The sequence below is a fragment of the Serinus canaria genome, chromosome 3 (genome assembly GCF_022539315.1).
Source record: "Serinus canaria isolate serCan28SL12 chromosome 3, serCan2020, whole genome shotgun sequence".
In the NCBI taxonomy this organism is placed as follows: domain Eukaryota; kingdom Metazoa; phylum Chordata; class Aves; order Passeriformes; family Fringillidae; genus Serinus; species Serinus canaria.
In genome coordinates this window covers 85,065,633-85,078,009 of record NC_066316.1, presented here as the reverse complement: position 1 = coordinate 85,078,009, position 12,377 = coordinate 85,065,633, and the positions used below count along the sequence as shown (strand labels likewise).

At 33.9% G+C, this 12,377-nt stretch overlaps 1 protein-coding gene and 1 long non-coding RNA gene across 2 annotated transcripts in view; both read left to right on the top strand.

Moving 5' to 3' along the window:
* The window catches only part of LOC127059378 (uncharacterized), a 768,519-nt gene that overhangs the window by 402,904 nt on the left and 353,238 nt on the right, over window positions 1–12,377 (top strand). The window lies entirely within an intron of this gene.
* ADGRB3 (adhesion G protein-coupled receptor B3) overlaps window positions 1–12,377 on the top strand; it is a 446,607-nt gene that overhangs the window by 219,125 nt on the left and 215,105 nt on the right. The window contains exons 11-12 of the mRNA XM_050972295.1: window positions 5,267–5,335; window positions 9,737–9,845. Coding sequence (XP_050828252.1) covers window positions 5,267–5,335; window positions 9,737–9,845 — 178 coding nt within the window. The remainder of the gene's footprint in view (window positions 1–5,266; window positions 5,336–9,736; window positions 9,846–12,377) is intronic.

Genomic DNA, 12,377 nt, shown 5'->3' with positions numbered 1-12,377 from the left:
GTCCATGGGCCTAGCAGATCAGCTCATATGCAGTTTACATATGTTAGGGAGAATTTGATTCTTTTCCCACTGATGATAATGCCTAAAGTTTTGCTTCATTCTGAAATGTAGAGCTGTTTCCAAAATTCTAATAGTATTCTGGCAGAACTTGACAATGTTATTAAATATTGTTTTAAGTATGTTAATAAATAATTTAGAAATGAAGAAATTAAAAATATAAAAATTGGTAAGCTGTATTCTGAAGGATTTCTCAAACTAAAGAAAGACAACTGTATTTCAGTATTTGCATGTCTAAATACAAAAAGTTATTTAATCCCAGTTTAAAAAGACACTCAAAGTCCAAGTCAGAAAAAATAAAAGTGCCAAAAGAAAAGGAAAAAAAAAAAAGAACAAACATCAAGCTAAGGTAAAAATTAAAAAAAAAAAAAAAAAAAAAACAAAAAACTGGACAGTATTCAGCAAAGTAAGTGAAATCAGACTAAAGCATGTCTTTGGCCCAGGGGATATATTAAGAATGGTTCCTTTCACTACTTCTGATGATATGAAGTGAAATCCTGGCTCAGTAACTAAAGTTTAAAATTTGCTCCCAATTTCTGAGAAACATGGAGTTTTCCATATGTCAACATATGTAATATTCTACCATACTATAGAGTATTGTAATTTTTTTTTATTTTCATTAAGACATACTTACATACTTCCTAGCTCATCATCAAAGTGAGTGACAAAAAGGTAAAAATTAAAATTGCATGAAAATTCTTCTCTATGTAGAAGCTCTGTGTGGTGTTCTAATTCTATTCTATATTTTTAACTAAATAAAGAGTAGAATTTCTTATTTGATGTATTTTGGTGTTAAAGAAATTATCAGAAATGCATGAATGAGGTTTAAAATCCCTAAAAACCATAATTTGTCATTGTCAATATGTGATGTCGGAAAAGTAGGTTATGATGAATTATGGATAACAGGGTTTTTTTTAAGATCCATATAAAAACATCACTTGAATTATGACTGAGAAAGAAAAAGTATATATGTCTGAATATATTGGTTTCTTATACACTCCATCCATCCAGACAGTCCTTCAAATGCCTACAATATCTGGTTTATATTCAGTATTAATATTCATGAATAGTGCAAGAGTTGTGATTCGGAGACTCCATAACAAAATGAATGAACAGAAACGTGAGATAACATTTGAAATTTTCCAGCTAATTGTCAAAAATGAAGGTGCTGCTGCCTGATGTGCTGTGTTGAAAATGCCTCTTGTTTAGGCAGACAATTCCAAGAGCAAAATAAAGTTTTTAAGTTATGCATATTTAGTGCCAAGTTATTTTTTACATGACTCCTTTTATTTTGCATCTTTTAACAGTTTTTTGCAACAATATGTATGTATACTTGCACATACAGTGTCAGGAGCAAAAATAACCGTTTATGATGCAGCTGAACAAGAGGGTGTCTTGCATCAGTGACTGAGAATATCAGTACAGTAGCAGAAATTATTGCAAGACAAGTCATTAAATTTTCTGTAAGCAAGGTTTTTCATTTAATGTGGGAATTCTCTAACCTCTTCAGGTACATTGAGGCTATGAGATGGACACTGCACTTAGGTGAGAATGATTTTACCAGGAAGAAAATACAAATTTTAAATAAACAAAATGAAAGCAACATTTTGAAATATTATCCAGAACTGGTCTAAAAGTGCTTGAACTTCCCTCTAAGGACAGAATGGCAGGAAAGAAACTACATTTCAGGGCAGAATGGCAAAGCAAGTTCTGCAATCCCCTGATGCAGCAACCAACAAGAAAAAAGGTTTCTCCCCAAAGAAGTTAGAGCGGTCTAATCCCTTTTATATTAGCCATAGGGACTGTTGCTGTGAGTCAGGGTTTAACTGGATTGTCGGATCCTTTTTCCCTCCACCTTCCCCCCTCCCACACACACATTCACTATGCTGAAGTCCAAAAGTGGAGGTGACTTAAGGCTATCCATTAATTCCTCCTGGGGAGGAATTCTTCTCTAACTGTATAAAAGGATTTCTGACAGCTTTATGCCTGCAGAGAGGGTCAAAGAATTTGGACTGGAACAAAAAACTGCAGCCATTGTATTACAGAAGAAAAAATTGAAAGGAAGGAAATTAAATTAGGAAAATGTAGTTGTCCATTCCCAGCTGTAACTGGCACGATCATCAAAAAAGCCTGGGCAAAAATAAAGGACTTCAAAATTTGGTTCTGGCAGTCCCAACATTTTCTACAGTGACCAGTTCAGTAATATGCAAGCCTAGCTATGAAAGAAAGAAGCTTGATTCTACAGGGAGGTCCAGTGTTTACTGCAGTAATTCCCTCAGATTGCATCCATAGTGCTTCTAAAATTTAGCCTTCACACCTGTCAATCATTTTGCTAAAGGACAACGCTTTTTCTTTCATGATTAATGCAATAAACAAGAGAGTAGTCAAAGTAGGACAAAGACTCTTTAACCCTTCTTCCCCTCTCACATTTTTTAAATGCATCTCATATCTATTCATTATTGAAGCAGCAGATCCATTTGCTCATCTCCGTTTAATTCACAAAGCACTGGCATTGCTTTGAAAAATCGCTTGGACTGAAAAACCTGCACACATCTCACCCTCCAGTGCTGCCATAAATATGGCACCAACCAAGGTTAGAAATAGAGAAAAAAAGATCCCAGGAAGAAATATATTCATATTACTAAGTTCATACACCTAATTTATACTTCTTTGGCAAATGCAGAAATATATGTTAGGTAATTTATTGCTCCTCCTTTGTTTATGTTTGAGTCTAGCATTATTTATAAACTTTTCTACATATATTTCTGTCAATTATTGGTAATTTTAATCCTTTCTCTAACTAAAATAAATATTAAATTTAACTAATAAATAATATTATTAGAAAAGCCATGTAATATATCATCTACAAGAAACATTTTAAACTCCTGAGTGCTCTTCATGCAATCTAAGTGACTCTCAGGTAGATCTCATTAGACAGACATGGATACTTTTGCAATTAAGGCTTAGGCTGCCAGGTAATCAGTGTCTGCAGTGTAATGAAAAAGTACCTTCTAAACTCTCTAGTATGATAAATTATCCCAAACTGAGTGCCATGCAGCTGCTGCTAGACTGCTACCGATACCATAATAAGTTAAAATTTCCATCCCCTGCATTTCTACAATATTGCACTGGAAGAGTTGAGAACTACCACGTTTGGAAAAGTTTTCCTTCAGGCAAAATCTTTCATAAGGCCAATTCTGCCTAGTAGAAGTCTTCACCAAATTACAATGCCTTACAGTAAGTGTGATTACAGTGCAATGAATCTGGCATGCTTTGACCAATAGTTCATTTTACTTGGGGGACCAGTGAAGATGTGCATTTTTCATAGCTGAAGCTGCATTTATAGAATTGTGATTTGCCAACCTGGTTAAACAGGCAAATCCTTTGTAACAAATACCAACTGTAACTCCTTGCATTGTGCTTTATTTTGTTATGGAATGTCTGAAAAGGATTAATGTATTCCAGGTATATGAGCAGCATGTAACTATATCTATTCTTATTTCTAACTTGACTGGAAATTCTTTAGTATTGCTGCAAATTGGATCAAATAATGAAACCCTTTTTCTTTTATGTCCTATCATTAATTCCCATCTTGTCCAAATGCTTGCTTACAATTTTCACAGGAGCTTGATGAGCCATTTTGTTTCTTTTCACGAAGTTTGTTGTGTTACTGAAGCTTGTGGATATTTTGCTAGCGACTTCAGCGAGAGAAGAGTTGTAGCCTCATTAAAGAACAGGATTATTTTGTCCAAGTTCAGCAAAATTTCAGTCACCTCTAGAGTAAATTTGGTCAAGTTAAAGAAATTTTTATCCATGTGAATTTTAGAGTTAGCATAGTTAACTTCCTAATGGTTAGGCAAAAATAGATCCTCTTGCTTGTCAAGTGCTTAGTATTGGGGCCAGGTTAGACTGGTAAAATTTTATTATAAAAAATAGTTTTCACAAGTTTTCTTAAATTTTGCATCCTAAAATGTTTTACTTCTATAGTTGTGAGACACCTAAAATGTCGCTGATATCTCTAGTTTGAAAGAAATGTCTCTGATATCTCTAGTTTGAAATAAATGTCTTTTCAAGCATACCCACCACAGACTAATATTGGAAGTTTTTCCTTTCTACTTTCAGTCATTGTGCAGTTGAATCCTTTGTACTTCCATTAATAGTGAATTAAAGTTGCTTCTCACTTAAACCTTATTTAGGTCCTGTTTATTCCCCAAAATGCCTAAAAAGTGCAGTTGAGGTAGTGACCAGTAATCTGATTTCCAGCAAGGTCACATTGTTGGTATTCCAGTTAAACTTTTTTGAACTTATGGGGAACTTAATTGCACTCTTCAGCTAAGGTTACTGGAAACTACATGTATCTTTTATGAAGGAAAGAAAAACTATAATTGGCAAGCTGTGGACAAAATTGACATTCTGCACAAAATGTGATAGAGAGATGAGAACAGACTGCACAAATTCTTAGCTTTTAAGGATGAAGAAGCTAGGAATACAAATTGCTAGAGAAAGCAGACAAAAATAGAAAGGAGATTTCTCCATAAACATTTGGAGGAAAGTGATTTTTTAAATGTATGATTTGTATCTAACTGTCCTGCATTTTTTCCCCTTATACTTAAATGAATAGGAGAATCAGAAAAAGAAGTTAACAGCTTAAGGTCAAAGAAACAGAAACTGCTTATTCCTTTTAAGTTGAAATTCCTAAAGGATAGAGACAAGTGTGACATATAAAAGTAAGAAGCATCTGATTTGAAACCATATTGACCAATGAAATGTCATTGAATGCCCTATATACGATTATTAAGGATCATTTTCTCATTTTTAGTAGAAACTAAAGACTTGAGATAGGTGCTTTCTTAAATGTACTTTGGTTTTTTTGCAAAATCTATAGTTGTCTAGTTTCTGGAATGAGAGCAATTTTTGAATAGAACTCCATCACATTTAAAAGTTAAGCAAGTTTAAAATGGTTCTTGTTTCATACAAAGTGGTACTATGGAACCTGATTATATACACAAGAATTAAAAATTTACCATAAAATATGTTCCCTCTTATAGTCTAATGTATTATTTTACTACATCTCTTTACTGACAGAAAATAGGCTGCAGAACTGTATCCGTAATAGAGAAAGGAAAGCTTTCTTAATGGCAGATTAGAGATGTGGTAGTTCATATCTTTGAAATAATTTTACTTAGTCTCTCATTTATTGATTTTTCAGAACTTCTTTCAAATCATAAGTAATCTATTAGATGAAGAAAACAAGGAGAAATGGGAAGATGCGCAACAGGTAAGATTTGACAAAATTTAATATATGTTTTCAGAAATCGGGTTAAAGATGCATCCAGCTGTAGTTGAAAGAAAATCCTAAGTGTGAAAGAAAATCCTAAGTGATAGAATATTTGGGGAAAAAAATTATCCTTTTCAAAAAGGAGCAATTCCTGGACCCACCAGCTAATTCCTTATATTGGAATTATATTTAGAATATAAGTTGCTTCTCTTGATAAAACCAGATTTTTATTAACATTCCATAGGATTATTCACTATGTCTTTGCTTTGGTCAATGTAATGAAGTGCATACAAAAGCTGAAAAATGCTGCTGAGGGCTAGCTGCAATGCTGCTTTTGTTAAACAGGACACGTCAGACCACACCCAAAGAGCTCATAAAACACCACTAAACGTCTTACAGAAATGCAATCAGTAGACTTGTCATATAAGTCTGTATTTAGAAGAACAGTTGTCATCCTCAGGACTGAAAATTTTTTGGTCTAGAAGTTTTCATGAAATAGGAAAGTCTAGCAAAAAATATGAATGTATGATAAAAGAGTTAAAATACAAATAACCTTTTTTTTTTTTTTTTTTGCTTGGATACAAGAATTTCCTACATTTGCTACATGGGAACTTCTTATACTAATAAATTACTGGAGAATGTTAAGATTTTTTTTCATGAACCTGACCATTGAAATACTGAAATACTAAAATACTGTCAGGTTTATTCAGGTACAAATAACACTGACAATGAGGATGAACATAGTTATGTAAAGAGGAAAATTTGTGGGAATGCTCAAAGGCAGGAGTGGTTTGGAGAATGCTGCAGGACTACCTTATCTACTCCTTTGTGTTTCTTGTAAAATAATTAAAGGACATCAAAATAGTGGCAGATCCAGAATGAATACAGGAGATACTTATTCTGTAGAATGCTACCTTGCAGAGCTTTTTGCAACTGAAGTGACACAAGTTAAATAGGCAAATTTATGAAAGAAAAAAAGTGGTTTTGCATAAGGCAGTCTTTTGGAAAAAAGGCTGGGCAAGACTTTCCAAGCAAGAATCACTATATTCCTGCCCCCTAATACTCTTCCTTTGAAATCAGCTTTTTGCCACTGTCAAAGGCAAGAAAATAGCTTACATAGATCTTTGCTCTACTCTTGTGCAGTCATTGTGACTATGTTCTATAGATACTTGAACTTTGTTCACTTTTTGTGTCATTCCTAATAAATCACAAGGTGCTTAAAGATCTTTGAAGCTATTTACCCTGAATTCTGTAAGTTCATGTTTATGTTATCACTGAGAAAGGGAACATCAGGTCTTTTCACTACTAATTCAAACCTTGCAGTAGGCACATGACACTGCAGCTGACCTAATACAATTCAGCTGGGAATCATATTTTTTCTTTTCCTGTTTTTCTGTTCCTCTCTAGAAGAGCCAGATACAAAAATAGACAAAGTGTGTATTTTTCTTTAGCAGTGATAGATGGAAGCTGCAAAATCACATAATAGTGGGCAGTTTCTATAATCACCAAGATAAGGAAACCAATATTAAGCAATTATTTTAATCCCACTAATAAGCAGACATGATACCACTCCAATGTTACCGATCTTGTCTTCTACCTCCATCTTGCCTGTTTACCCATGCCATGTCAGCCATCTGACACTGGAGATTTGGGGATGACATCACTTAAGAGGAAATTCTGACAATGTGAAGACAAAGAGGCAACAGAAAATCTCCAGTTCCCTCTTTTCACTGCTGCTCATAGAAGGAGCAGAGTTGAAAAACAGAGAGGGAACAAGTTGTTTCTACTTTTCCATAGCTCCCTCTCTCTGCCTGCTGAATCATTGTCTCACAGATCTGGGTATAGCAGAAACCCAAAAGAACCAAGATGAGCTGAACCCAGGAGTATTGGGACCATAGGTTCCCGGTTGCAAAGCTAGAGGATTCACTAAATCTTTGACCACTGAGATATGACCCCTTCAATGCCCCTAGTCTTATTACTGTTCTTGTGCAGTTACATAAGCAGGCTCAAAGAAACTTTGGAAGCAAGTAGCTCTTCATAACAGCTTGGAGGAGTGAGCAGGAACTACTGAATAAAGGTGATTCTTGTTCAACCACTCAGTTTAATTTTCTGTAATAAAACATTGCAAACCTAGGTGCAGCATGACCAGCCTTTTTGCCAGCTTGCATAGTTTTCTTAAACTCCACATAGATCTCTTAGCCTGTTTTCTAGATTCTTTGCTGGAAAGAAAATCTTACTCACTGTCAGCAAATTGCTGACTTTCAATCAAGTATACAGCTGCAATGCCTCAACACATCTGTTTTTCTAGCTGAAATGCCATCAGTTGATAACCATTAATTACAGGTTATATACCATTTAGATAAGCAGCACTCACTTTAATACTTGCCTTTTTTTTAAGAGCTGATGTAAAGCACTGCACACAGGAAGCCATTTCAATCCACAATGTATAAGTTTATACTGGAGTTTCAAAACATGGGAGCTGTTCTGCATATTCTTCATCAAGGTCTGCCAGCATCCTATTGATTAACCAGTACTTCAATACTTCAGAAAAACCCAGAGTACCTGTTCAACTGAGTGCTCAACAGTTTATTACTATACAATTTTATATGCAAGAATGAGGGTTTAAAAAATCTCTCTGAAATTTTTCCTTAGTACATGATCTGTGAGTGTGTGTGCTTTGAATGAGATGGATGTAAAAACCACACTTACTACCTCAGTAATTCATCCTTAGGAAAATGGACATTAAGTATCTGTGACCTGAAGCAGCATTTGCAACCTGTTAGGATCATGATTGTCACAACAAATTCTTCTTCAAAACAGTATTTCTGCTCTACCTTTTATTAAAAGATCCATGTAGAAAACAAAGCAAAAAAAGTGAAATTAGCTATTCAGAACCAAAAAACTATGGATCTAGATATATAGAGCAAGATGAAGATGGAGTGCAGCATGCTGGAATTTATAGTCTCTGTAGTAGTGGAAAGAATGGGTTGAATATTGCTTATTAAGTGATATTTGGACATTTCACTGATATGAAGAAAAAAACACCATGAACAGGTCATGTGCTATTTTTTCTATTGCAAGACACTCTGTTACTGAAAATTGTCTTGTTCATAACAGGCAATAAAAAAACAAATTTTTTTTTGTGTATGTGATATGAACAGAACTTTTAGTCTTATTAATAGCAGTTGTGATCTCTAGTGCTGTTTTGTTGATGAATCATTATTGTTAAATATTAAAGAAAATATTTAATATATTTTAAATTATTTTAAAAAATTATTTTTAAAAGTTTTAAAAAATATTTTGAAAAGCTTACAGCTTTGCAAATAAATTTTAGTTTTTGAAAATGTATTTTTAAAATTTTAAAAGCCAAATTGAGAGGCTACCTTAGCAATGCCATGGCTACTGCAATTTCTTTTAGTTTACTTTGTCCAGTTCTGGGCTTCTACAGAACACAAAATAATGGAATAACCCCAGAAAAATACCATGAAGTCATTTAGGGGATTTGAGCATTAGATATGCAAGGATAGGCTGAAACAGCTGACACTCTTTTGCTTGGAAACATGACAATATTAAAAGTTCCTGAAAGGGAAAAGAGTAAAGAAGACTGAGCCAAGTCTCAATGGTGTCCATTGACAGAATAAAAAATAAGGCACAAAAATTAAAATACAGAAAATACCATTCATGTATAAGAAAAAGTGGTAATGGGAGTGATTGAATGCTAGAACATGTTGTGCAGACAAGCTCTCTGGTCATCTTCCTGGGAGACATTCAGAATCCAGCTCTGTGTGTTCCTGGGCAACTTGCTAGAGCTGATTTTGCTTTCCACAGGGGCTTGAGCTAGGTGATGTCCACTGGCCCTTTCTAACCTCCAATATTCTAGGATTCTACTGCTCCATATCAGCAACAAAAATAGTAGTACTAGTAAAACTTTAACTTACTAACATGTTGACTAATTCAACAAAGGTTATCATACTGGCAAGGCCACAGTAAGATTTTCATTACTGTTTTAATCAGTAGTTCTGAAGTTACTGAAGATATCTTCAGAGGAAGAAAGAATATTTTAACTAGAGTTGTTCTGTAATATGAAATGCTTTCAACATTAATGAAAGTTATGGCCACTAAGTTTTTGAGAAGTGCAGTGACTTAGCGGAAGCATTTTCCACAGTTCCAGTGCACAGCTGATTTCACATAACTTTATGGGAAGTAGTGCCTGTTTATATGAGAATTCAATAGCAAAATGGTTATTTTAAAAACAGAAAGTGTTTAGCGATGGAGCACAGGAAGAGCTGTTTGACTGTTGCTTCTCAATTTGCTTTTGATGGCATTTAAATTTTATTTGAATTTGCAGCTTTAGACATTTTGATATTACAGTAAATGTCATGTCTGACCTTACTTTGTTAGATCTATCCAGGTTCAGTGGAGTTAATGCAGGTGATTGAAGATTTTATACACATTGTTGGAATGGGAATGATGGACTTTCAGAATTCATACCTAATGACTGGAAATGTAGGTAAGAAATAGAAATTTCTTCTATCAAATTTATGACCTATTGAAAATCAGAAGTTCCAAGTATGTACTATAGAGTTGCTGCTCCTATCACATTCCAGATTGGGCTGCTCCTCCTCCTTCAGATTATCTGTTGCTTGTTTATCCCCTCTCAGGTTTAGCACATGCAGAATGGTTTACATATTGGATTTCTTCATAATTATACCTCAAGATCTAAGTGGAAAGTTTTAGAATCAAAATTAAGAAAATACACATCAGAATAGCATGAACTGTAGGTAGATTTTAGAGTGTTTCCAGGTTATGTAGTGTTTCAAATGCTAATTTATGAAATTGTTCTAATTGAGTTAAAATTCATATACTTGATAGCTTGAGAAGTGTTTATTTTGTTGATGTTGTCCTTTAATATTCCGTTTTCCCAAAGAAGAGTCTTTGCACATGTTATGGTGTGATAATAACCAGTATAAATAAACAATATTTTAAAAAATATACATTAGTTGCCAAAGTAATTAAAGTGTAGATTTTCTTATGTTAGGTTTTCTAAATTTTCAAAATTTTAGTCAGATTTATTTTTCAAACTTTGTTTTGCCACTGGAGAGTTGCCAGGTAATAGTCATATAATAAAAAACATCAAATATAAAAATACCTGGCAACTCAATTACACTTATTAGTGTCATAAATGAGCAGGAATGAAAGCATTTTTTTAGAAAATTGAACTAAAAAATTAGTTTGAAAAGCTATTCTCTAATAATTTTATTTTTGTTCAGTAACTTTTTTATTCAATTAACTTGCTGTAGCTGCATTTTTATAGTGCCAGGAAAGTATTAGAAAGTTGCATGCATGGAATAAATCCAAAATATATGTTTGTCTGGTATCAATGCATTTTTTCATATTTTAAGTTAGCATCTTACTGCACATATATATCAGTTTTTCAGCAAGTCATTAGAATGAGCAAGAAAATATGGTCATTTTGAAATTAGCTGGTGGAATAAAGTAGGGAAAATATTGGATTGTCCCTATTGAATATTTAGCTTGCTGTTCTACAATGATAAATATTTATTATTGTTCTCCAGTTCATATTAAAGAATGACAGTACTGTAAACACAAGTCCCTGTAAGGCAAGACCTTGTACTGGAGACATTTCAAAGAATTCCTCAAAAAGAACTCTGGCAGTCTTAAAATGTTTAAAACATTGCAGTAGGGTTTCCACCAGTGATTTGTTATTTTTGTGGTACTACTGTTTGCACTGTAATACCATTTAAAGCTTCTTCCAGATGTCAGTCCTTCATTGTGCTAGACCCTGCACAAATTTCTAAAGGAAAGTATCTTTTATGAAATGTTTGTGCTATGAAATTTTTATGACAAAATAAAAAGATGAACTTATTTAAAGTGCACAGTGTGTGCTGCTTGCCACATTGTTTGTCCTCTGAAAAATGTGAAAAAAAAAATCAAACGGACAAATGCATTCAGATTAAGAAGGTGCATTCAAATAATCTGTGTCTCTACATATTCATGGCTTCACATGGGAAACAGCAACAACATTCCAATTGAATCAGAAACTTTGCTGTGCACTGGCTGGTTTAGATAACTGCAGAATCTTTACAGTCTTTCTTTTGATTATCTTCCTCTTCCCACATATAAGATATTTTTAGGCACTCAGGAGGTCTGTTCTTAACTATAAAACCATCAAAGGAATAGAAAAATACTGAGAAATGAGTGGTGAAAACTGGAAATGAATTTATAGGTTTAATCTGACTTCCTAGCTCTGTGCCTTGATGTATTGGCATGAGTTTATCCACCCTATGTTCAGTCAGCCATCAAAAAAGGACAGGGTCACTATGGTGCAAATCATTGATCAGAATACTTGAGCTCAGGTGACATGCTGAGATGGAGACAGAGGGCTGTTATCAGCAAGGAGTAATTTCTTATTTTCACTAACAAGAAAGGAATGTTTCTGGAATAATTCAGTTTTAGTATAGTTGTCCTCAGGGCACTGGCATAATTGTCTGACTGCCTATGTACTTGGGTTTTAGGAAATATTTATGTTGATGTCAACTGAAAAGAATAAACTATGCAGTTCTTGACTGGTCAGCAATAAGTACTCTATACTAACAAGAGTTTATAAATATGTGAAGTCTTATCTATAAAAATATTATTTTAAGTTGACAAACACATTTAATGCAGGAAGGAGATACTGTGCATAAATTTGACCCAAATTTTACCTGTATTTATCTTTAATTAGAAAAATCCAATAGTTCATAGAATAAAATCATAGAAAAGTTTGCGTTAGAAGATACATTTTCAACTCACTGGTTGCTCAGAGCCCTGTGGTGTATGACCGTGAATGTTTCCAGGGATGGAGTATCTTCTACTACATCTCTGGGAAACCTGTTTCAGTGTTTACCCACCCTTATTGTAAAAAGCCTTTTCCTTATATCTAGTCTAAATTTATCCTGTTTAGGTTAAACAGGATAAATCACCCCTTGTCCTATTACAACGGCCCTCTAAAGTTTATTTGTCTTTCTTATAGGCCCCCTTT